The sequence below is a fragment of the Astyanax mexicanus genome, chromosome 21, assembly GCF_023375975.1.
Source record: "Astyanax mexicanus isolate ESR-SI-001 chromosome 21, AstMex3_surface, whole genome shotgun sequence".
NCBI classification, from domain to species: domain Eukaryota; kingdom Metazoa; phylum Chordata; class Actinopteri; order Characiformes; family Acestrorhamphidae; genus Astyanax; species Astyanax mexicanus.
The window spans coordinates 12,758,798-12,783,744 of NC_064428.1; the positions used below are offsets into that span (position 1 = coordinate 12,758,798).

At 38.1% G+C, this 24,947-nt stretch overlaps 1 protein-coding gene across 1 annotated transcript; it reads right to left on the reverse strand.

The window, feature by feature from the left end:
* Nucleotides 1–10,731: 10,731 nt before the first annotated feature.
* LOC125785678 (serine/threonine-protein kinase 16-like) lies at nucleotides 10,732–23,342 on the reverse strand. The gene is made up of 8 exons (XM_049469716.1): nucleotides 23,258–23,342; nucleotides 21,111–21,244; nucleotides 18,325–18,544; nucleotides 16,757–16,890; nucleotides 15,340–15,460; nucleotides 13,931–14,026; nucleotides 13,189–13,310; nucleotides 10,732–12,155 (listed from the first exon to the last, which is right to left on the reverse strand). The coding sequence occupies exons 2-8, from the start codon at nucleotides 21,194–21,196 to the stop codon at nucleotides 12,014–12,016; spliced, it is 921 nt and encodes a 306-aa protein (XP_049325673.1). The 5' UTR covers nucleotides 21,197–21,244; nucleotides 23,258–23,342; the 3' UTR covers nucleotides 10,732–12,013.
* Between the last annotated feature and the right edge of the window lie 1,605 nt (nucleotides 23,343–24,947).

Below are 24,947 nucleotides of genomic sequence, written 5' to 3' on the forward strand. Positions count from 1 at the left end.
AACACCGACATACAGTACCTTGTGCCTCAACTCACTGTGGCCACTTTATTAGAAACACATACTATAGTACTACGCTGTGCTTCCACTCACTGTGACCACTTTATTGGAAACATCTGTTTTACCTTCTGTGCTTCCACTCACTGTGGCCACTTTATTGAAAACACCTACTATTACTTTATCTTGTGTTTCCACTCACTCTGGCCACTTTACTGGAAACACCTACTATAGTACTACCTTGTGCTTCCACTCACTGGCCACTTTATTAGAAACACCTACTGTTACCTCATCTTGTGTGCCCACTCACTGTGGCCACTTTATTAGAAACACCTACTGTACTACCTTGTTCTTCCACTCACTGTGGTCACTTTATTATAAACACCTACTATTGCAGTCTTGTGTTTCCACTTACTGTGGCCACTTTACTGGAAACACCTATTATGACTTTATTTTGTGCATCCACTTTAGTAGAAACACCTACTATACTACCTTGTGCTTCCACTCACTAGTGGCCACTTTATTAGAAACACCTACTATACTACCTTGTGCTTCTGCTCACTAGTGGCCACTTTATTAGAAACACCTACTATACTACCTTGTGCTTCCACTCACTAGTGGCCACTTTATTAGAAACACCTACTATACTACCATGTGCTTCCACTCACTGTGGCCACTTTATTGGAAACACCTACTGTACCCTTTATAGTTCCTCTAACTGGCCACTTTATTAGAAACACCTATTTTTTTATTTTTAAACTTAATGGCCTCTTTATTAGAATGAATTGTAGAGTTATGATAAGTGTTTCCAATAAATTGGCCCAGACACGCTCTACTATCCACAATGCCCGGCGCAGAGCGGACGTTATTTACGACGCTGGCTCTCAAATATGAATTACTCCATCAGGTTTTACTGATAGTCTAATAATTAAGTTAATGAAGTGGGAAGTAAAGTAATCAGCCCCCTGATGATGATGTCATCCGGCCCATTTCATTTGCAGGAAGAAGAAAAAAAGACGCGCATGCAAAAATGATGAGTGCGTGACCAAAACAGGGCGTTTTATTGAGAGTCCATGTAAGGGCGGTGATTAAATACAGGACACTGCGAGACACAGCATAACGTCTCTGTCACCGAGGCCAGGCGGCGGCATGTTTATATAGTGATTAAATGCATTTTTAACTGGTCGCCACGAGCCAGACGAGCCTCGTTAAACATGGAGACTGATTCTGGTCCTCAGTGCAGGACAAAGAGGAGACTTTCAGAGCTGGTAAAGGCCTGGAGTATGGTTTTCTTTAAGGAGGCATCTAGCACTTAAATGTAACACTTTTATTTAATACCATATATTGCCCAAAAAGTATCAATGTGCCTTATAATCTGGTGCTCCTCATGTATGAATTCTACTATTCAGGTATTAATGAGCAGTAAAGCCACTCAGTACAGAGTTAAACAGGAGTATATATGAAGTTTCTCCAGCACCAAGGCTGGAGACTGGAGCTGCATTAGCATTACCTGCTAACTGCGCTAAGCTCTAGCTCTTTTGCCATTCGTAGGTGAGTTAGTATTATCAGCCTGTAGCCTGCTGCTAACCCTGCTAACTGTGCTAAGTGCTATAACTCTTTCACTGTTCAGAGGTGAGTATTATCAGCCTTTCTCTAAATTTCTCTGATATAACAGCTCAATTCAAATTCTTCAGGTTAAATTTGCTTCCTCCTTTAAACAGCTATAACATGTATTTGTATCAGGCTACAAACAGGGCTGCTTTATGAATTCATGCAACGCAACTCTGTCTTAAAAGCATATAACACTGTTTTACTCTTATTCAGTGTCGGCATACCTTTTGCTAATATTACTTTTATATTTTTTACACTTGTTAAGTTAACTGATCATTTATCAGTTTTAAAATCTGTTATATCACTTGTTTTAGTGCTTTTTAAAACATGTTGATCCACGGCATAGAGCCTACAAAACTCAAACTATGCAGCCTTTCAACACACCTTTAACCTAAATATCTAAAATAAAATGATGTGGCCTAAAATATACACTTGCTGTTCATCCAACACTTCTCTTGACCGTTTGCTATTTTATTAGTCATTGCTCATCATGTCCCTGTGTAATCCTAACCTCACTAACGTTACTATCTGCTTATGTGCTACACATTCCTGCTCAGTCTGTTCCTCGGTTTCTCCTTCACAAGTCTGCTCTCCCAGTCTGCTGCTGCTGTCTTCACCTACGGAGGACAGAGCGGAGGCTACAGCAGTGAACACGTCTGTGATTTTTACACATTTTGTAGCAGCTACAGTGAGTTTCTTCACGCTTAACTTCTCCGCACAACTCTTTTTGCCGCTTTTGTTTCTCCATACTGCCTCTCCTTTAACATACGCGCTCAACACTGAAAGTACCACACAGAGAAAAAGTGTAGAACTGGCAGACACACATGCTTTCGCTTGTAAACACGTTTGCCTAGGGCCTCGACCAAATCTTTCCTCCATAGAGGCCCCCAAGTCTGACCATCCCAGCTACAGTAAATAAACCAAAAACAATGTTAATTTGTTACTTATATAAAGTAAAGAAGAAACATATTTCTATTAAAAAAACAACAGAAATATCAGTAGAATACCGAATTAATGTCTAAATACTAATTGTCCAAACCCCCCTCCGTTGCTGCACTGAACTAGTCCATAATATGATGACGTAGCAACGTGCCACACGACGTGACTTCAAACCAAAACAGCGGGAACTGTACGCGACTAGAGTGACAGCTGTCACAGTGAAAATGAAGCAGAGTTATGAATAGGGGTTGTGCTAAACAAAAGAAACGGGCAGAGAGCAAAAGAATCGCAGATGCTCTGCCAAAATTCAGCTCCTTTTTTACACCTCCTAGACCGATCAGTGTTTTTGGGGCCGATTCAGATCGCCGATCGTCTTTCACCACGATCGGCTGATCGCCGATACCGATATTGGGCGGGGCCAAATGCCACATTAATGCCACACAGGTGCCAGTCAAACCTGGTACAGATTCCTCTAATTACATCCACGCCAAAGCATACACTGGTAATTTACACGGATAGTAAATAAACACGAGTGTTACTGACCAAAATAAACACTTTTAGGAGAGATATAAGTTATGTGTAAATATGTATAAGACAATACCTGACAAAATCTGTTTTAATGACGTTGAATCACTTATCTAACCAGTCTTTACTGATTTCTGCCCCCAATAACGCTTTCAATAACCTCCAATAGCCTTTAATAGTCTTCAGTAGCCTTCAACAGTCTAACCTTGCAGCCGGGGTGTGTTCACTAAACTCCGTAGTTATAAACATCCTGAGGTTAGCAGCGCGCTAACTGACCTGTTTATAATGTAATCCGAGCAGTGACTCTGTGACGGCTGCTCTAAACTGCTGCTGTTAGCTGCTTGGGCTGAAAGATGAAGTGTAGAGAGCTGTATTATCCGTTTAGTGGGGTTAAAACCTTTATTTCCTACACAAATGATCTTAAAAAAAAAAAAAGCTAATATCACCCTGGCTTATTAAAACACTCAGGGTCCTCAGTGTAGCGCTGTCAGGTAGCTGTCACATAGCTGCTAATTAATGCTAATGCTGCTGTAACCAGCCTTAGTGAAAATCTGGAAATCTAAGCGCTTTATTTACCGAAATAAACAGTTTTCAGTAGAGAAAGCTCTGTAGATAAACATCCAACGCTTGTTTGACTTTAAAGGAAAATGTGTTTTTTTAAGAATTGTAGTTTTATTTACTTAGCTTGGACTAATAATAGAACTACAAAGTATCCTATATGATAACTGGAGCTAATAACATGTACAGTTAACGTAGTGGTCATTATAGCATGTTTGATATTTGTGCAGTAAAATAGTCTCTAAGTTAGGTCTACTCTAGAAATGGTATAGAGCCATCAGCAGCATATTTATTGACCTGCTGCACGCTGGGACATGGACTCAGTGGCTTTATACAGGCGTATAAAACTGCAGGAAGAGTTCGAGACGGGTTGACTAACCCTGATAAAACGTCCACTTAGCCAAATTCTGATCTCAGAATACCACTTTACTCGTGATTGAGACTTGAGCATAAATTCTCTGCTTCTGGTGGCACTTTACTGTTGTTATATATGAAGGCGAATGTGACAGAAGTGCTGACCAGAGAGCCGCCAAGCCGCGACGCCAATCACACAACGTCTGGACGAATAACATTTCCTTATCAAAAAATGCAGAAAGCCTTCAGCTTCCGACACTATTATCATCATGTCCTCGACTCAATAAGCGTCCAGCTGGCGTCCAGATGGGGACGTGGTCCCGGAGACGGCTCTCTCTCTCTCGCGAACATTTCTCTTCTTTCCTCGGCCTGTAAATCTCCACTGAGTGAGCGCGACCCCGTAAAACATTTACGCTCTGTAGTTTTAATCAATCAGCCAAATGTCGGCCTCATTACGGGAATATGAACAGATTGTGTGATCTTTTAAAGTAATCACCGATATTGGTTGAGATTTTTCCCTCGGCCTTGTCGTGTCACTTAAGCTAATGGGGAGGTAAGGGAAAGAGCGACGGCGAGGCCGTATTTCACCGCCGCCCTGACTTTTAACCGTTGTTCAAATGTGACGGAAGTGGCTGGGGGGTATTGGGGGGGTGGGTGGCGTCCAGGTTTTGGGGGTAATAAAGTTTATGGAAAAGGCCGGGCCTTCCCTCTGCCGCATTCAGGACGAGCATTTATTACACGAGTGGGAAAATCTGTCATACATCTCAGAAACGCGGCTTAATAATCAAGATAAGCTTCTAAATAGCCACCAAACAAACACAATGGCCATGAGATGAGCGGCCATATTTGTTTTTGCATACGTGTTCCATATCTCCTGCAATACATACAGTACTAGTGCTTATATAAAAAAATAGAATATAATTTAAAATGTACTTTATTTTTTTAAGTATATCAGGTTCAAAATGTGAAACTCATATATTATATAGATGTATTACACACAGTGATTTTTTTAAAGTGTTTATTTCTTTTAGTGTTGATTATTGATTATATCTTACAGCCAAAAATCAGTTTCTCAGAAAATTAGAATATTATATAAAGAGCAATTGGTATTTTTGGCAGTGTGCCATGTCCTGCTGGAAAATGAAATCCGCATCTCCATAAAAGTTGAAAAAAACTTGAGGTGAAAAAGGGTGGTGAGTCAAATCCTTTCAGTAATGATCCAAAATCTAGAAGAAGAACTACAGGCATCCCAATACTTTTGCGCTCTTGTTTAAATAATACGCGTGTAACACGCTTATTTTAGATAAAGTGTGAGAAGTGCATGTTTCCAATAAAGTAGCCAGTGAGGTGTTTCTAATAAAGTCAGTGAGTAGATGGTACATGGTAGGTAGTTGTTTCCAATAAAATGGCCAACAGTGAGTGAAAACACAAGGTAGGTCTTTCCAATAAATCAGCCAGCGCATAGATCCTTATAAATAAGGGGAGTTTCTAATAAAGTGGTCAGTGAATTTAAGCACTAGATAGTAGATGTTTCTAATAAAGTGGCCAGTCAGTGAGTGGAAGCACAAGACATAGAGGAGTTTCCAGTGAATGGAAGTACATGGTAGGTAGGTGTTTCCAATAAAATGGCCAAGAGTGAGTGGAAGCACAAGCAGAAGAGAGGGTGTTTCCAATAAAGTGGCCGGGGAGTGTAAGCACAAGCAGAAGAGAGGGTGTTTCCAATAAAGTGGCTGGTGAGTGAAAACACAAGGTAGGTAGGTATGTATGTTGGTGTTTCCAATAAAGTGGCCATTGCATAGATGCATATAAACAAGAGGTGTTTCTGATTAAGTGGCCAGGGAGTGGAAGTACATGGTAGGTAGGTGTTTCCAATAAACTGGCCAGTGAGTGGATACATAAATAAGAGGCGTTTCTAATAAAGTGGCCAGTGAATTTAAGCACTAGATAGTAGGTGTTTCTAATAAAGTGGCCAATCAGTGAGTGAAAGCTCAAGACATAGAGGTGTTTCCAATAAAGTGGCCGGTGAGTGGAAGTACATGGTACGTAAGTATGTAGGTGTTTCCAATAAATCTAATAAAGTGTCCAGTGAGTAGAAACAAGATACGGTAAATTGTTTCTAATAAAGTGGCCAGTGAATTTAAGCACTAGATAGTAGGTGTTTCCAATAAAGTGGCCACAGATTCTTCTACAGAGGCTGGTTTGTGGAGTATGGGCGTTGAGTACAGGCACATATGGATGGATGGTGTCCCAGTCTCCATGGTGACCTGTCTGGTAGAAGATGATTTAAGAAGACACAGGAACACTGCGGGACGGATCATCACCACTCAGAACTGACCTATAATCCCCAGCTAATTAAATAATTAGCTAATTGATTCATTGTCAAATCAATAAAGAGATGGTTTATGATGTTGATGCGGGGCTCTATAGGAGAGCAGTGATCATGAGATGTGGATTCTTCTCTATTCCTTGAATGGTTTACTGATGATCAGTGATGGTTTGTTTGGAGAGACATGTTATCTGCTGGTGTTGATCCACTGTGTTTTATTATCAAGTCTAAAGTCAGTGCAGTTTTGCTTTCCCACAAAATCTTACAGCACTTCATGCTTCCCTCTGCTGACAACGTTTATGGAGATGTGGATTTCTTTTTCCAGCAGGATTTGGCACACTGCCCACACTGCCAAAAGTACCAGTTGGTCTTATATAGTATTCTAATTTTCTGAGACACTGATTATTGAGTTTTCATTGACTGTAATCCATAATTATCAATAATAAAAGAAATAAACACTTAAAATAGATCACTCTGTGTGTAATACATCTATATAATATGTGTGTTTCACATTTTTAACTAATTTACTGAAATAACGTAACTTTTCTATGATATTCTAATTTTTTGAGATGCACTCATGTATGAGATGTATACTTTTGCTGTCCATAAAAAAAAATGTATCAAAACTCTTTGGGATGAGGTGATGAGGGGGTGGTGGAATCAAATCATAGGTGTTTCCAATAAAATGGCCAGTGCAGGGAAGCATATAAACAAGAGATGTTTCTAATATAGTTGCCAGTAAGTGAAAGCACAAGACAGAGGTGTTTCTAATAAAGTGGCAAGTAAGTGAAAGCTCAAGACAGAGGTGTTTCCAATGAAGTGGCCAGTGAGTGGAACCACAAGATTGGCCACAGTGAGTAAAAACAACACAGCAAGTTTAAGCACTAGATATACAGCACTGGAAAAAAACAAAATAAGAGCCCACTTAGAAATAATGAGTTTCTTTGATTTTACCAAATCAAACCGCTTGAATTTTTGCACTAGGAGTGGCATAAAGTTATCCAAAAGCAGTGGTTAAGACTGGTGGAGACTGGTGGAGCTTTCAGACCTCATATTCATAAAGTTTTAAGAGTTCAGAAATCAATATTGGGTGGTTTTAATAACCCTGGTTTTTAATCACAGTTTTTTTTCATGCATCTTGGCATCATGTTCTCCTCCATCAGTCTTACCCGCTGCTTTTGGATAACTTTATGCTGCTTTACTCCTGGTGCAAAAATTCAAGCAGTTCAGTTTGGTTTGATGGCTTGTGATCATCCATCTTACTCTTGATTATATTCCAGAGGTTTTCAATTAGGTAAAATCAAAGAAACTCATCATTTTTAGCTGCTCTCTTATTTTTTTATTATTCCAGAGCTGTTTATTGGGTTCTTATTATTTTATATTGTCAGCAGAGCAATCTGTAAACCAATTGAATTTCAAGTCGAATTTGCAAGAAGAATGAGGTTCTGTTCGGTTTGAAGTTGGTGTGGATTATTAGCATGACATCATTGCAGGAAAACCATGCTCTGTGATGTATGGAATAAAGAATGCTGGCCTGTGATTGGCTGGCTCTCTAGGACCCCTCACCATAAACATGGTTTCTGCATAATGAAAAGAAAAGAGAATTGAGTCTACAGGCTGGTGATGTGAGTGAATCTGTTAGGGGCTTTACAGGTTGTGTATAGTAGTTTAACAGTATAAGAGTATAGTATAGTTTATAATATACAGTAAATAAAGGGTTAAATCTGTGTTTTTGTGTCTGAATGCTTTACGCAGGTCCTGCTGCTGCGTTGTGTAGCAGGGTGACAGGGTCATGGAGGAGATTGATTAAGATGAGTGAAGGCACAACGTCACTTTGACCTTCTGGACCCCCGGCGGCCGTAAATCCAGAGCCCTTAACGGCCGCAGTAATCTCTCTGTACGTCGGGGGCGAGAGAGGGGGTTAAAGTGGGCTGTGTTTGCTTAATTTTACAATGCTTTGTCTGGTGTGGAAACAGCTCTGTGTAAAGATTACTCACCACATTATGGGGGTCACTGGTTTCATGCCATAACTGAAAAAACAAAACAGGAAGCTGCAACTTACTTAAAATACCTACTTTAAATATTTAATCCAGATTTTTTTTTGAATATTTCAATTTGGAAAATGATGCTCTATTTTTATTCACCTTCACTATTATGTGCTATTTGTGTTGGTCTATCACTTAAAGGGCCACTAAACCCCCTGATTTTAGCTGAGCCCACTCTAAAAAAAAAGGGATGGTTAGTTTGTGAAGGGCATTGGATGATGTATGGGTTTAGGGGCGGGCAAAAGGGAGGGAGAGCTGATTGGGCTGTGCAGTGTACCTCTGTTAGCGTGAAATCCAGATAGTTGGACGTCACCAGGGGGCGGTAGTATTGATTGATTGATTGATTGATTGGTTGATTTGCATATTGTGAGTGGGGAAATGACCACAATAAAAGCGTTTATGAATGGAAAGTTTAGGAATGGTTTATAAGAGTTTAAGAATGTCTGGTATGTTTTATTATTTTTTAATAAAATAATAAAACACATTTCAGCTATTAATGGAAAAATATGGTTTAGGGTTTAGTGTCTTAAAATCTCAATTAAATACGTAACATATTTTGGTAGTAAGCTGACAAAATGTGGAAATGTTCAAGGGATATAATTTAAAATGAGGAATTAATAACTTAAAAAGTGCACAAAAGTGCACAAGAAGCTTACTAAAAAAGCAGGCTATGCGGAGTCTATGTACATATATGTCTATGTCATTGTCAGTACAGTGATGGTGGCGCTCGGAGCTGAACTAGTATTATAGGATGTAAATAAACAGAGGTTTTTAATAAGCTTCTTCTGCACTTTTTAAGTTATTAATGCCTCATTTTAAATGCCAGGGCTCTCCAGATTCTAATAAGGAGGTGTGGAGCTACTTTGAGCTGAATAACGATGTAAAAAGTGATTTATCAGGGTAAATTATGGCCCGTATCACCCAGTCTGAAGGGTGTTTGTTGGACAAACTGTTAAAATTTCTGGATTTCTGAACGCTGTTGGAGAACGGAGGTGTGCTATTCATTAAAGGTTTCAAAATTTTTTATCATGTTTAACTACAACAAAAGTCCATTTTACACCGGAGTTCTCCTTTAAGTGTTATTTATAACGCTAATTCCAAAAGAAAATGGGACATAAAATAAATAAATGCAATTAAAAACAGAATGCAATGATCTGTAAATCTCATAAACTCATACAGTGACTTGCAAAACAATTCATATCCCTTCAACATTTTCACATTTTGTCAGCTTACAACCAAAAACATTTTATGTATTTAATTGAGATTTTAAAGAGCCACTAAACCCTAAACCATTGTTTTCATTAATAGCTTAAATATGTTTCTTTGAAGTAATAAATAATAAAACATACCCAACCTGTTTATAATTTTATAAACATTTCCTAAACTTTAATAATCGCTTTTATTGTGGTAATTTCCCCACTCACAATATGCAAATCAGTCAATCAATACTACCACCCCCTGGTGACGTCCAACTATCTGGGTTTTACCGCTATCAGATGTACACTGCTCAGCCCAATCAGCTCTCCCTTCCTCTTGCCCCGCCCCTAAACCCATACATCACCCAGTGCCCCTCACAAACTACCCATACTCAGCTAAAATCAGGGGGTTTTAATCGTGAAGGTGAATAAAATAAAGCATCTTTTTCAAAATTTTATTCAAATAAAAATCTGGACTAAATATCCCCCCCCCCCACTGTATGTTGCTTTAAATCAGTTTTTAAATGTACTTTTCAGCACGGATAGTCCCACAGAGCATGGCAAAAGTCGTAGGACATAATGCTAGATGACTTTTGGTTCTCATCCCTTAATTAGATTCTCATTATAATACTATATATGTGCTCCAATTGCATAATATGCACTAATACAGCAAAATATCATCACTGTCCAATGAAAAATAAGTATCTCTATTTTTGTTGATTTTTTGTTTTCTACATAATTTGAACAAATTAACGGTCTCTTACACTGTCTGAAAATTTCTTAATGAATGGACCAATAGAAATACTTCAAAATGAAATAAACTCTTTTTACATTGACTTTCATTGAAAATTAAGAATGCTTTATCTCTCTCCTGTAAAGTTGCCGTTTTGGAGATGCTTGTTTTTCATTGGACGGCGATGATATAGACTGGGTACATCCCAATTGTACACTACTAACTACTATCACTACTTTATTTTTAATTCTGTTTTTTATATTTAAAAAAAGCCGAGTTCAAAATTCCCTTTCATTTCTGTGAGCTTTAAGTGGCCTCTGCTGTTCAGCAGCAGTACTGCAATATTCCTATTTGCCTAAATGTCTGTTGCCAATCTAATAGTAATCCTTTTGCTGGATGCAGTAATACGTATAAACATAAATAATAAAACATAATAACAGAAAATCCAAGTTATGATTGATATCCTTATTTTTAATCACCTTAAATAATAATAAAAAAGAGAATTAATAATTTTGAAATAAACAAAATTATTATGCATATTTCCACAATTACATACTGTAATTCCCAGCTAAATTACATGCGAGTGCAAAAGCATCATTACACACATCACACAGTGTCCTCCAATAAACAGCAAACCTCTATAACCCGCTGCCATTCCAAATCAATTATAAAAAACAAAATTATATATATTTATAATACAGTAAAATGACAATAAAACTTAAAACCGCAAACTAGGCACCAAATTTACAATTTTATAAGTGAAAGTATCCTATGCTTAAAAGGGGAATTTTAAATGTTTATTAAAAATGTGTATTTCTTTTATTTATTTTCTTATTATTTCTAATTTCTTATCTAAATGTTTTCAATCCCTTTTAAACTGTAAATTCTTGGAATTATTGTTAATGAGGTTTACCTGAATTTTCTAAAAATTGAAGCTCTAACCAATGAATGGTTTGCTTCAAATCAGCCCCTCTATTTTAAACCATATATCATTTTCATCCAACCGTATACTATTTTGTTTTCTAAACTACTGTTTGTAGCTTTTCATCCATTTTTTTAGTTGAGCAAAAACATTTTTACACTGGATTTTGTACCATTTCTAGTTATTGACTGAACTTAATTGACTTAAATGGCAAAAAAAAAGTAAAAAAAAAAAATGGGGGTGTTCTTAAACTTTTGAGTAATAATGTACGTTCTACATAAACGAGGTCATGATATTTCACCAGTAAACGTTTCTTACTAAAAAAAAAACATCCTTTTTATCCTTTATTCTCCATAGAGCTTTTTTCTTCTTCTTCAAAGGCCTTTAAACACTGAAACAAAGCTTAAAATAGTAAAACTTAACTATTTTTAACTGCAGCCTTCAGCTTCACTCAGCTACAGCTCAGATCAGATCTTCACGAGTTGGGTTATAAACCGATATCATGGTGATTTTCACTCATAATGACCTTAAAATATATTTCACAGTCTGACCCAGAGCTTCAGAACTTCCAACACGTCCATTCGCTCCACCGTGACTGATCTCGAATCAGTGAACTCCGCTGTACATCACCCAGGAGTTCACTAAGGTAAAGGTAAGCTCATGTTTATGAGGCCAGAAGTTCATGTATGAGCTGAATCAGGGAACGAGTGAGAGTGAGAGAGTGAGAAAGAGTGAGAGTGAGTGCATAGTCCAGATAAAAACTGTCCACAGGAAGTGACCGGAGGGGGCGGAGCTCCCCTGCAGGGACCATCATACCCTGTTGGTGTCCACAGGTCCCGCGTCCGAGCCCTGCAGGCTCTTCACCTGCTCCAGGACCCAGTTGATGTCGGGACGTTCCTGAGGATTGGTCACCATGATGGCGCTGAGGAGGTTCTGCAGTCCTGCAGAGTAGCTGTTACCATAAACAAACATCAATTAACAGAATTCACTAACCAAATAAACACTGTTAAAGGGTTTAATGGTTCATTAATGTCTCAACGATTTTAATTATTTATTGACACTAGTTAATTGACGAGTTATTATTATTATTATTATTATTATTATTAAACATGACTCAATTTCTATGCTTAAGAGTGTAAATAAAATACACCACTGCAGTCCTGTCATTTTTTTTGTAGATGATTATGCCCATATTTGGAGTTCTGTGTCTAAGCTGAGTTTCTCAATGGGAAGAGTTTTTGAAAAAAGAAGTACAGAGAGAGAGAAATATATAGAGAGAAATCGAGAGAAGTACAGAGAAACACAAGCTGAGAGAAAAACCAATACACAGAAGTAGACAGCAAAAGAGTAAAGTAGAGAGGGAGATACACAGAGAAAGAAAGAGGGCCAAGTAGTGAAAAATAGACAAGTAGATAGAAAAAAAAAGAGAGAGAAAGAAAGAGAGGGGTAGAGAGAAATAGAGCAAAAAGTACAGGAGAGAAAAAAGAGCAGACATAAAGAAAGAGAATTACAGAGAAAGAGAGAGAGAGCGAAAAGTAGAGATAAAGAGAGAGAGAAGTAGGGAGAAAGAAAGAGAGAGAAATTAGAAAGAAAGAAAATTTGAGAGAAATAATAAGCGAAATGTAGAGAGAAAGAAAGAATGGTCTAGAGAGAGAGCAAAAAGTACAGAGAAAGAGAGACAGAGAGAGAAGTAGAGAAAAAGAAAGAAGTAGAGAGAGAGAGAAATAGAAAGTAGAGAGAAAAATAAAGAGTGACAGAGACATACAGAGGAGTAGAGAGACACAAGTAGAGAAAGAAGAGAGAAATAGAAAGAAAGAAAGAAAGAAAGAAAGAAAGAAAGAAAGAAAGAAAGAAAAATGTAAGAAGAAGATTATGAAGAACATTAAATTGACTTTTCCAATCTTAATTAAATGAATTCAGGTTTCTGGTGTATTTGGGGTAATTTATTGTATACATGATAAATATGATGAATATGATGAACTGACCTGCACGGCTGAGGAATGGTCACCGGGTTCTGTACAGCCAGAGCCACGCTGTCCCCCTTCTGGAAGATCAGATCATACGGTCCCTCCAGCATCATCATACAGTACAGAACACAACCTAATGACTGAACACAGACACAATCAAAATCATCATCCTTACAGAACTCATCATACTGTTAACATAAGATATTCAAGCTACATCTCTATTCTGGGGAGGGAAAATAACACCGGAATATCTGTGGCCCAAATATTCACTATTCACTGTATACCTGTAACTCTACCTCTTCACTACTTTACTTTAAGTGATGCTCTCAAACTTTACATTAAGAGACAAGAAATTCCAGTAATAAACTCTTGATGAGTTCAGCACAGCTGTTAACTGAAAGCCTGAATTCCAGGTGACTCTACCTCATAAAACTGACTGAGAAAATCCAGCAGAGATGTTCAAAACTGATCATCTAAACAAGAAGAGCTACTTTGAAGAATCTAAAATAATTATGCAAAACATATTCTGGTTTGTTTTACACTTTTTTACTGTTTATTAAATAATTCCACATATTTTTCACATAGTTTAGTATTAATCTACAATGCAGATATTTTTAAAATAATGAAAAAACACTGAATCTAAGGTTAATTAGCCTGTTGGGAGTTTTGGGTTAGTACAATTCTAACACAAAGACAAAAAAAAGAAAATAACTATTGAAAGTGGGCGTGGAAAAACTGGAACTGTATAAAAGTTGCTCACCCAGATATCTGTCTTTTCATCGATGATGCAGTGGCTCTCCACATTAAAGAGTTCTGGAGCTCTGTACGAGATGGTACACCTCTGAGCTGCCCAGTCCTGTAAATGCGAAAATTAAAGATAAGTTAAGAAAAGAGAAAAAATTAAAAATAAATAAAATACAAATTAAAAATTAGAAATGTTAGTAGGACTGTGTATTGGTAAGAACTACTATTCTATATATTGCAATATACTACAATACTGCAAGCAAGGTGATATAATTGCATTTGTTAAAATCAAAATTGAGGAAAAAAAACGGTCATAGTCTAAAATCTGAATAAAAGGAAACTTTACAGTCATATGAAAAAGTTTGGGCACCCCTATTTATCTTAATCATTTTTAGTTCTAAATATTTGGGTGTTTGCAAAAGCACACCTCTTGCAGAAATGGCTTCTTTCGCATCACTCTCCCATACAGCTTCTCCTTGTGTAAAGTGCGCTGTATTGTTGGCCGATGCACAGTGACACCATCTGCAGCAAGATGATGCTGCAGCTCTTTGGAGGTGGTCTGTGGATTGTGCTTGACTGTTCTCACCATTCTTCTTCTCTGCCTTTCTGATATTTTTCTTGGCCTGCCACTTCTGGGCTTAACAAGAACTGTCCCTGTGCTCTTCCATTTCCTTACTATGTTCCTCACAGTGGAAACTGACAGGTTAAATCTCTGAGACAACTTTTTGTATCCTTCCCCTGAACAACTATGTTGAACAATCTTTGTTTTTAGATCATTTGAGAGTTGTTTTGATGAGCCCATGATGCCACTCTTCAGAGGAGATTCAAACAACTTGCAATTGGCCACCTTAAATACCTTTTCTCATGATTGGATACACCTGGCTATGAAGTTCAAAGTTAAATGAGGTTTCCAAACCAATTTTGTGCTTCAGTAAGTCAGTAAAAAGTAGTTAGGAGTATTCAAATCAATAAAATGATAAGGGTGCCCATACTTTTGCACCGGTCAAATTTTGGTTTAATGCATATTGCACATTTTCTGTTAGTACAATAAACCTCATTTCAATCCTGAAATATTACTGTGTCCATCAGTTATTAGATATATCAAACTGAAATGGCTGTTCCAAACACCCAAATATTTACAACTAAAAATGATTAAGATTAATAGGGGAGCCCAAACTTTTTCATATGACTGTTTTTTGCATCCAATCAGAACAATGGAATCAACACAGTAACACAGTACATCACTGCCACCTAGTGGGTGGGGTTTAAACACAACACTAAATGAACCACTTCTGACACTAATTTTTACATCTAAACTAATTATTAAAATCATTGTGTTTTTGAAAACTGATACAGTATTGGTAAATAAAATATCACGATCAATATTTTATCTATACAGCTAAATTCTACAGCAGGAAGTCCCACCTGTATGGTCATGGCCTCTCTGGAGCCTCTGACTTCTATACGGGCTTTGTTCATGGAGCCCAGGTCCATCAGTACCGGCCGGTCGTTCTCCTCCAGCAGCACGTTAGTGGGCTTTAGATCCCTAAAGATACAGAATCAAATTCAGGTTTATTCTCAGGACAGAAACAATGGGTTAAAACATATGTCTACAGGAACTATTTAGCTAAAAATGGCAAAAAAAAAAAAAAAAAAAAACATTTCCTGTGTGTGCTGAGATAAGTTAAGACTTAATCATTTATACCAAACAACTCATTTTTTTCAGGTCATACTGCAGCGTTTCCCCCCTAATGTTTGGACTCCACCACCTCTTAACCCAGCAGCACAGTGCATCAGAGCACTGCTCTACACAGTGCAGGGAGTGAGGGAGAGAGCCGGCAGGGAGAGCCGACCAACCTCAGGTTTAAGTTAAGTTTAGGGAAACTAAATTAAGTATTTATCATTACTCTCGTACATCACATTCACCATAAGTTTACTACTTCTTTACAAACTGTCTGTTTTCCAGCTAAAACAAAAAAAAGCTGTACAGGGCTAAGATAGTAATGTTAGCTGAGCTAATTTAGCGTTAGCATTTGTTTGTTTACCAAATAACTTGCTGCCTGAGTAAATTTCACTCACATGTGATTTAAGGAGCACTGCTGAGGTAAATTCATGATTAGAATAGCAGTGCTATAGTACATGTACTTTTGTGTTTCTTGGTGTATCTGATGGGATGTTAAAAAAATTAGGGTATGTAATTATTTACTATAGGAAATGTTTAGAATTGCACTGCTGAACTTTTTGCACTTTTGTTATAAATCACATTGCTAGAGGTAAGTCATGTTTTTGCTTGTGATTCGCCCGTATACGCATGGTGCAAGGGTGTGCATGCGTCCTAACTCCACATCTACGACTGCCAAGCTGAGATGTTTACAATAAAGTATAAAAAAAATAAAATATACAATTTATCATGTATTCTTTATTCTAGCACCACACGTTGGCTTTATATTTCCTCAAACACATATAGTATATTTTAGTATACCACGAATATAAATAGAACTGCATTTTACATTTGTTGTTCTTCTTCTTCTGATTAATTGCAGAAAATCACAGAATATTGTCGTGATTAATCTGATTTTATTTTTTCGATTGACACCACTAGCATTTTTATATTTCGTTTATTTTTTTATTTATTTGGCATCCTTCACTGTACACAGAAACTTGTTTCCATACTGTGCAGATGACCGTAAACTCTTTAAATTAATTTATTCAATGATGAAAAAAATAAAATCAGCAAAAAACATGCTTGGTGCTTGGTATTCCCTATAAAAAATGAATAAATAAAAGGTCCATCCCTAGCCTACACTCATCATTACTCATCTCCGCTCCTCCCAGCCCATACCTGTGGGCGTAGCCCTTGTCGTGAATGGCTTTGAGACCTTCACAGATGCCACGCAAAACGTGCAGAACCCGACTCTCAGCCATGGAGCTTCCTTTATCCCTCATCTTCTCCAGAACTGACCACAGACTGCCCTTCTGTAACACAACACAAACACACACACATGAAACACGAGCCAGTGTGTATGTGTAAATAATGACAGTGTTTTGGAAAATGTATCTAATAGAGGTGGGATGGTTGGAGGTCACTACGTTTTTTTTTTTTTTTTTTTTTTTACAAGAAGAAACCTGTATCAGTGTGAGGTTTCCTTAAAGTGTTGGTTCTTAAATCTCAGAGTGTTTGTTTAAGGGCATTTTTAAGCAGTCATATGTGTGTCAAGCTCAATCTGATCACGCTGGTTTCTCTGGTTGACCAGTTTAGCTCTTGACCAGTATACAGTGCTCTCCAAAAGTATTGGAACAGTGAAGCAAATCCCTTAATTTTTTGCTGCAGACTGAAAACATTTGGGTTTGCTATTAAAAGATTATGTATATGAGACAAAAGATCAACATTTTAGCTTTTCTTTCCAGGTATTTGCATCTAGATCTGGTACACAGTTCAAAAGATACCACCTTTTGTCTGAACCTACCCATTTTTCTTATCAGCAAAAGTACTAGAGCATGTGACTGTACAATAAACAGCACTGAATGTCTATGTTTAGTTTAAAATTTGGGTTTCATCTGTGCAGACTGTGGATTTATAGTGAGAGTCTATGGGTAAAAACCAGGCCCCCAGCTTTTCCCTTCCAAAACGTGCCACCGGAACTGTGCTGCTGAGGGATGAGAGAACCATTTGAGCGAAGCTATCCATTCACTTCCATTCATTTCGGGGTGTCTTTGAACCAATAATAAATGTATTTCCAAACCGTTTTCGATTATGACACAGCCTGTGTTCTTTTTTTACAAAAATGGATTTTCTGTCATTTGATCCATAAGATTAATAATCTGTTCATAGCTTTAGAAAACAACGTGTTTATACAACTATTCTAACGATGACGTAAAAAAACGCAAGCCAAAATACCGTGCTGTAATGTTTGGAGAAGTTGCTCCTCATAATTTAAAAGTACAGAGCTGATTGAATTAGAGCAGCGTCAAAGTAACCTTTTATGATGCAAATATAATACTTCTACTAACACTTATAATACATTTAAAATAGTAAGATAGTAGTAAATAGAAGTAAGATAGACTATGAGAATTATAATGTATAGATATAACTATAAATTATATTACACATTTATTACTATCATTTACTATCATTTACTGTACTATCATTACAGAGATTATACAGAAACGATTCTACATTTTGTCTGTGAATTTTAAAAGTGAAACCAAACTGATTAGGAGATCCTTAATCATGCAGCAAGATAATGACTCAACACCCGCTGCAGCCTGGAAAAGCATCACAGAAGGAGAATGCAGAAGGATAGTGATGTCAGAAGGTCAGACATGATGCAGCTACTGCAAGCAAAGGATTTAATTATGATGAATGATGGTAGATAAATTAAGCAGCCGGTAAAACCGGTAAGAACGTACGCTGATGTAGGGCAGCAGGAGCCAGGCCTCGCTCTTGCCGCTGCGCTCGGTGAAGGCGTGGCCGGTCAAGCTGAGGATGTTGGGGTGGCTGAAGAGCCGGTGCATCTCCACCTCCGTCTGCGCCTCATTGCGTCCCTCGCGGTCGTGGCACAGGATCCGCTTCAGGGCGTAGAAACGGCCGTCCTGGGCGCCCTCCACCAGATCCACATAGCTGAATCCTCTAAACAAAGAGAAAACACAGAAAATTATGAAAAAATAGCAATATAACCATTCTAAGGATATTATTATGACTCATATTTCATATTTCACCAGAATGCTGTTTGTTTCTCTCTTTCAATCTTTTAGATTGCTACACAATGTAAAAAGTAAGAAACCACTTAAAAATTATGAGTTTCTTTGATTTTGCCAAATTGAAAACCTCTGGAATATAATCAAGAGAAAGATGGATGATCACAAGCCATCAAACCAAACTGAACTGCTTGAATTGTTGCACCAGGAGTAGAGCAGCATAAAGTTATCTGCTAGAGTGCTAGACTGCTAGAGCTGCAGGCCAGCCCTCAGTGCTCATTCTGCTGGACCTCTCGGCCGCCTTCGACACGGTCAACCACGACTTCCTCCTAACTATACTCTCAAACATGGGGATCTCAGACAATGTGCTGTCATGGTTTAGATCATACCTCACTGGGCGCTCGTTCAAGGTGTCGTGGCAAGGACAGCTGTCCTCAGCCCACTCCCTATCCACTGGGGTTCCCCAGGGTTCGGTACTGGGTCCCCTTCTCTTCTCAATATACACTGCCTCTTTTGGTCAGGTTATCCACTCACATGGCTTTTCCTACCATTGCTTTGCTGATGACACCTAGCTTTACCTGTCATTCCCACCTGAAGATCACTCAATCTCTGCACGGATATCACAGTGTCTCTCAGACATATCCTCATGGATGAAGGAGCATCACCTTCAATTAAATCTCTCAAAGACTGAACTTCTGGTCATACCAGCAAAACCTTCTATTCAACACAACTTCTCTATAAGCATCGACTCTCTCTCTCTCTCACCGACAAAGGTTGCTAGGAACCTGGGTGTTATGGTTGATGACCAGCTCTCCTTCACGCACCATGTGGCCTCAGTTGCTCGATCCTGCCGCTTCGCGCTTTATAACATCAGGAAAATTAGACCGTTTCTGACGCAACAGGCCACCCAACTCCTGGTACAAGCAGTCGTCATCTCACGCCTCGACTACTGCAATGCCCTGCTAACTGGCCTCCCGGCCTGTGTAGTAAAACCACTCCAGATGATCCAGAACGCAGCAGCATGTCTGGTCTTCAACCAACCAAAACGGGCACATGTCACCCCGCTGCTCATTGAGCTCCACTGGCTACCAGTTGATGCTCGCATCAAATTCAAAACTCTTACAATCGCCTACAAGGTGATGACAGAACAGGCTCCTTCCTACCTGCACTCGCTCCTGAAAGCTTACGCTACCTCCCGGCCGCTGCGCTCCTCCAATGAACGTCGCCTCGCTTTGCCAAACACTCAAACAAAGCAATCCAGACTGTTCTCATACAGAGTTCCCCAATGGTGGAACAAACTACCTTCCACTACCAGATCAGGAGAATCTCTCGCTATCTTTAAGAAACTCCTGAAGACAGAGCTCTTCAAAGAGCACTTGCTCTCCTAACACCTCTAACACACTAACTACTTCTAACCCCATTTCCTTCCTCCCCTCCTTCACTTCTCTATCCCTTTATTTCCCTTCGACCGCCTTTAAGCCCTATCTAAAAATGGGTTATCTTAATTCCTATTACTTTGTACTTCATTATTGTAAGTCGCTTTGGACAAAAGCATCTGCCAAATGAAATGTAATGTAATGTTATCCAAAAGCAGTGTGTAAGACTGGTGGAGGAGAACATGATGTCAAGCTGCATGAAAAAAACTGTGATTAAAAATCAGGGTTATTCCACCAAATATTGATTTCTGAACTCTTAAAACTTTATGAATATGAACTTGTTGTTTCTTTGCGTTATTTGAGGTCTGAAAGCTCTGCATCTTTTCTGTTTTTCCAGCCGTTTCTCATTTTTCTGCAAATAGGATAAGAATAAAACAACAATGTTCATTGTTCTCAAACATAAACCTATAAATAGCAAAATCAGAGAAACTGATTCAGAAACTGAAGTGCTCTCTTAACTTTTCCAGAGCTGTATATGGCCTGAAAAGGTCAGCAGTTATTAGTTTTTTGTCAGTGGCTTTCACACAGAGCTATGCAGGAACATGCTAATTGTGCCGGACAATGAGATGAAGCTTTTGTCTGATTCGGCCTGTGCAGCAAGGCTGCCGAGTGTAATTTACAGACAGCTCTTGAAAGCAAACATGTACACCCAATATAAAATAATCGCCAGAAGAAATAGCTGCAAAAATATCTGTACCCAGAAGGAAGTGTGGGATATAAATGCGACTCACAATGTGCTGCTGTGATGGGTGTTCAACCAGCAGTTAATTCCAAGGGTTTTCTTTTAAAATCCTTCTATGACAAATTTATGCAGAAAACCATGACACTTCAAAGGGTTTACATGCTTTTTCTTGTTACTGTCTATGATTTTATTAAAAAATAATATCTGTGGTTATTGAGAGCTTTGATTTTTTTATTTTCTGCTAACAATTGTCTTTTTTCTGTTGCCTTCTAAACCATGTGGGCTCTCCTGCCTCGTCTTTGCTCTAGAGTTACTGCTAGGAACCTTCCTGTAGTGAATGGGTTAATGGGTTCATGTGTTTTAGATACTTGGTGCTTTACCCCTCGTCGAGTTTCTGAATGAAGTAGTATCTCTTGTTGTCGATGGTGATGGCGCTGCGAGAGCAGATACACAGCGACTGTCCCATCCTCGGCCGAGCATCGCTCACCTGACCATCCAGGGGTTAAAATCTGAACTGGAAAAAAAAATAAATAACAGAGTTAATATCACTTCGACTAACTTAAAAAAAAAAAATGTTAACCCTAAATTATATCCAAAAAATTTACTAATCTCATTAAAACACAGTTATATGAGCTGGTATAGCTGTCAGTCACTTGTTCACCTGCAGGTTGTGGTCAGTAAAGCAGGACTTTAATTTTGGAGCAGTGAGGGTAATTTTCCACTGCACCCCGAATAAATTATTTACATCTTCCACAGACACACAGAACTGCACACAATACCTCACGCTTCTCCTGTAGCAGCTCCTAATTGGCTGGTCTGTGAACCTAAACAGCTCCTGATTGGATTGGATTAGAATTTGTTTTGCACCTACTTCTTTTATCTAAGCAGCCCACCCTCTTTACACTTTGTCACTTGGTCACTCTCTATTTCACATTGTCGCCTTATTTGGGACATGAAAGGTGCTGATTGGCTGTCCTATGTATCTAGATTGATCTGATTGGTTGTTCTTTGTATACGGACTGATCCGATTGGCCGGCATGTAGGCCTGTCACAATAATTAAATTATCGACTTATCTTTCAATAAATGGACATGACCTCAGTCATTTTAATAATCGTGATCTTGTCCATTGTGTTTGCATTTACAAAATGAGGCAAGGGTCTTTATGCCAGTCCAATGTGGGCCAGCTGGGACAGACCGGGGCTGCACATCATGGTGGACCCACGGTGAATGTACACAATGTGTATGTATTATAAATGTATTGTCTTTAAAAGGATGTAACCTCTTTGTTATGAATTATGTTGTCATTATATTAGTGCCATTTAGTGGTCTTAAAAATGCCAACAATATCATGTATAACTATAATTTCTGGGAATATTGTTCGCAAAAAAATGTTATCGTGACAGGCCTACCGCCATGTGTTTGTAGACTGTTTCTGGTCAACTACAATTGGCAGCATGTTCCATGTCTACAAAGCCATGGTAATTCTTGTGGCTAAACAACTGAACAGAACTGACTGACTGCATTTGGTTGCTAAACAGTCCTGATTGGCTGTGTTTTATATTTTTATTGGCAGCCATGACTGGCTGTCCCTTGTATGTAGACTGTTCTGATTGGTTGGTTTTGATCGCCCCTCTTAATTAGACTGTTCTAATTGGCTGTGGCTTGTACCTAAACAGCTCTGAATGGCTGTTCTTATTTGAACACTTTCTACTAGCTGCTTCTCGTATCTGGATAGACATCATTGGTTTCCTTTTATAAAGGACTCGAACAGCTATGATCGGCTGCCTCTTGTATCTGAAGTACTCTGATTGGTTACCATTGGTAGTCTTTTTCATCAAGACTACTCTGGCTGGCTGCTCATTTTATTGGCTGCCTCATGTATCTAGATAGCAGTTATTGGTCTCCTTTTATTGAGAGTTTAAACAGCCCTGATTGGTTGCCCCATTACCTGAACTAATTTTATTGGCTGCCTCTTGTATTTCGGGTATAAGTGGGATATTGTTTTTCCTGAGTATTTAGACTGCTCTTGTACATGGACAGCTCTGATTGGCGTGATCATACCTGAACTCATTTTATTGGCTGCCATTTACATCAGTATATAAACAGCTGTTTTTTCGTTTTCCCTTACGTTAAGACTTTAAACAGCTCTGATTGGGTGTCCTCCATATCTAGATGGTTCCGATTGGCTGCCCTCCATACCTACACCGTTCTGATTGGCTGCTCCTTTTTAATGCTAAATGCTATAAAACAGGTGTATTAAAGCCCGGGGTATCTCTGGTAACCACGGGGGGTTTATCTGGAACCTGCTGGGGGAGTCCGGGGGTCCGGTCCGGTTCTGGTTGATTCTCTAAGCTTCTCTAAAGGGTAACGTGGCACCGCGAGCTGCCCCGAGCGGCGGATCTGATCCGGTACCGGTAAAAACCTCCCCCGGTACCGGGTTCAGCCCTGCGCCGGTAAACCAGCGGAACCGGCGGGTATCAGAGACCAACCAGAGCCGGTTCCGATCAGAGAGAGAGCAGAACCTACCTGTACCGAACCGCCTCCCTCCCGATACCGCTACACACACACAACACACACATCCACTCACCACATACACACACACTTCCGTCTACACCAGTGACGCAGCGACTACGCACACAATTAACCCTTTACAATCCGGATCCGACCATAATATAATATAATATAATATAATATAATATAATATAATATAATATAATATAATATAATATAATATAATATAATATAATATAATATAATATAATATAATATAATATAATATAATATAATATAATATAATATAATATAATATAATATAATATAATATAATACAATAATCCGAATTATAATAAAAGAATATAATGTAATATAATAATAATATATTTTAACCCTTTACAATCCAAATCCAATCAGAATTATTTATGAATAAAATATAATATATTCTAATAATACAAATTTCCATTACAAAGAACATAATATAATAATAATCCGAATTACAATAAAAAAGAATATAATATAATATTTGAATAATCTGAATTATAATAAAAGGTAATAATATAATATATTATAATATAATAACCATAATTCTATAGAAATAAGCTTCTATTCAACCTTTTTTGTGATGAGGGATACATAAACTGAAATTAAATTTAAAAATGGTGACAAAATTGTACTTAATAATTTAGTGAAACAATAATATGAATATCTTGATTTTGAAAAAAAAAGGTGTGAAATCATAGATTTCTGTAAATGCATAAGTGTAAGCATTTGTAAATATACAGTGTGTTTAATAAATAAAAGCTGTTATCATTGTTTAAAATGAATACATTTATGAATGAATGTATTTTATTATTGTTGTTGCTGTTTGATAGTAGATTATGGTAACTTTACAATTACAATCACAGTACTTACGTAAGTACTTAATACATTTAATACATTATTAAACATTACTAATAATAATGAATTGAGACATTAGTTAAACAATGTTGTAATACTTAATAATGTATTAAATAGTGTGTATTAATTGAATATTATTAGTTATGACATTCTGCAGTAAGTACTGTTTATTAGCTCCTTTTCACTGTGGCCAAAAAATTCAATTTTCGCCTATTTTAAGGGTACCTCTGTTTAGCTTAGAATATTTTTTTTAAAACACACTGTATCCTGGTGGTTAACAGCTCATATGAAAGTAGATACTTGGGCTCCTAAAATGACCCACAGTATTTGGTAAAGTAAATAACCTCTTATTGATTTTATATTTTTTCAAAAGAAATTAAAATCGTCTATTGTTTTCCCACACAAATAATTATATCTTCAAAGTACATGATGATATCAAACTAATTCTGCTTAGTGAATGCACCTTGCAACGCGCTGCTTCCAAAGTACAGTGAATGCACCTCCAAACACACACTACAAGTAATACGGATTGCATGGATCCGCTTTGAAGGTCTAATTTTGCACTTCACATGGCATGTAGATCAGATAACCTCCTTACTCACTGCTGATTCGCCTAAACTTGCTGATTGACAGCCTTCCAGACCAATGATATCCCGCCTACAGCCGCTGCGTAAACGGGGGTTGCGCCAGAGGGTATACCTGGTGGGCGGATACGCACGGCTTTATCTCGGGCTCTGATTGGTCTATTTTGACACACAATGGCATATGGAAGCTGAAGGTGTCCACAATTGGACGATATGGATGCCAATCAAAGAAGTCGCTC

Coding starts and splice junctions, on each gene's coding strand:
- LOC125785678 (XM_049469716.1), bottom strand. CDS start 21,196: ATGGGACAGTCGCTGTGTATCTGCTCTCGCAGCGCCATCACCATCGAC. Junction 16,891..18,324: donor TCCTGCTGCCCTACATCAGC/GTACGTTCTTAC, acceptor GTTGTGTTACAG/AAGGGCAGTCTGTGGTCAGT. Junction 15,461..16,756: donor GACAAGGGCTACGCCCACAG/GTATGGGCTGGG, acceptor CTGTATCTTTAG/GGATCTAAAGCCCACTAACG.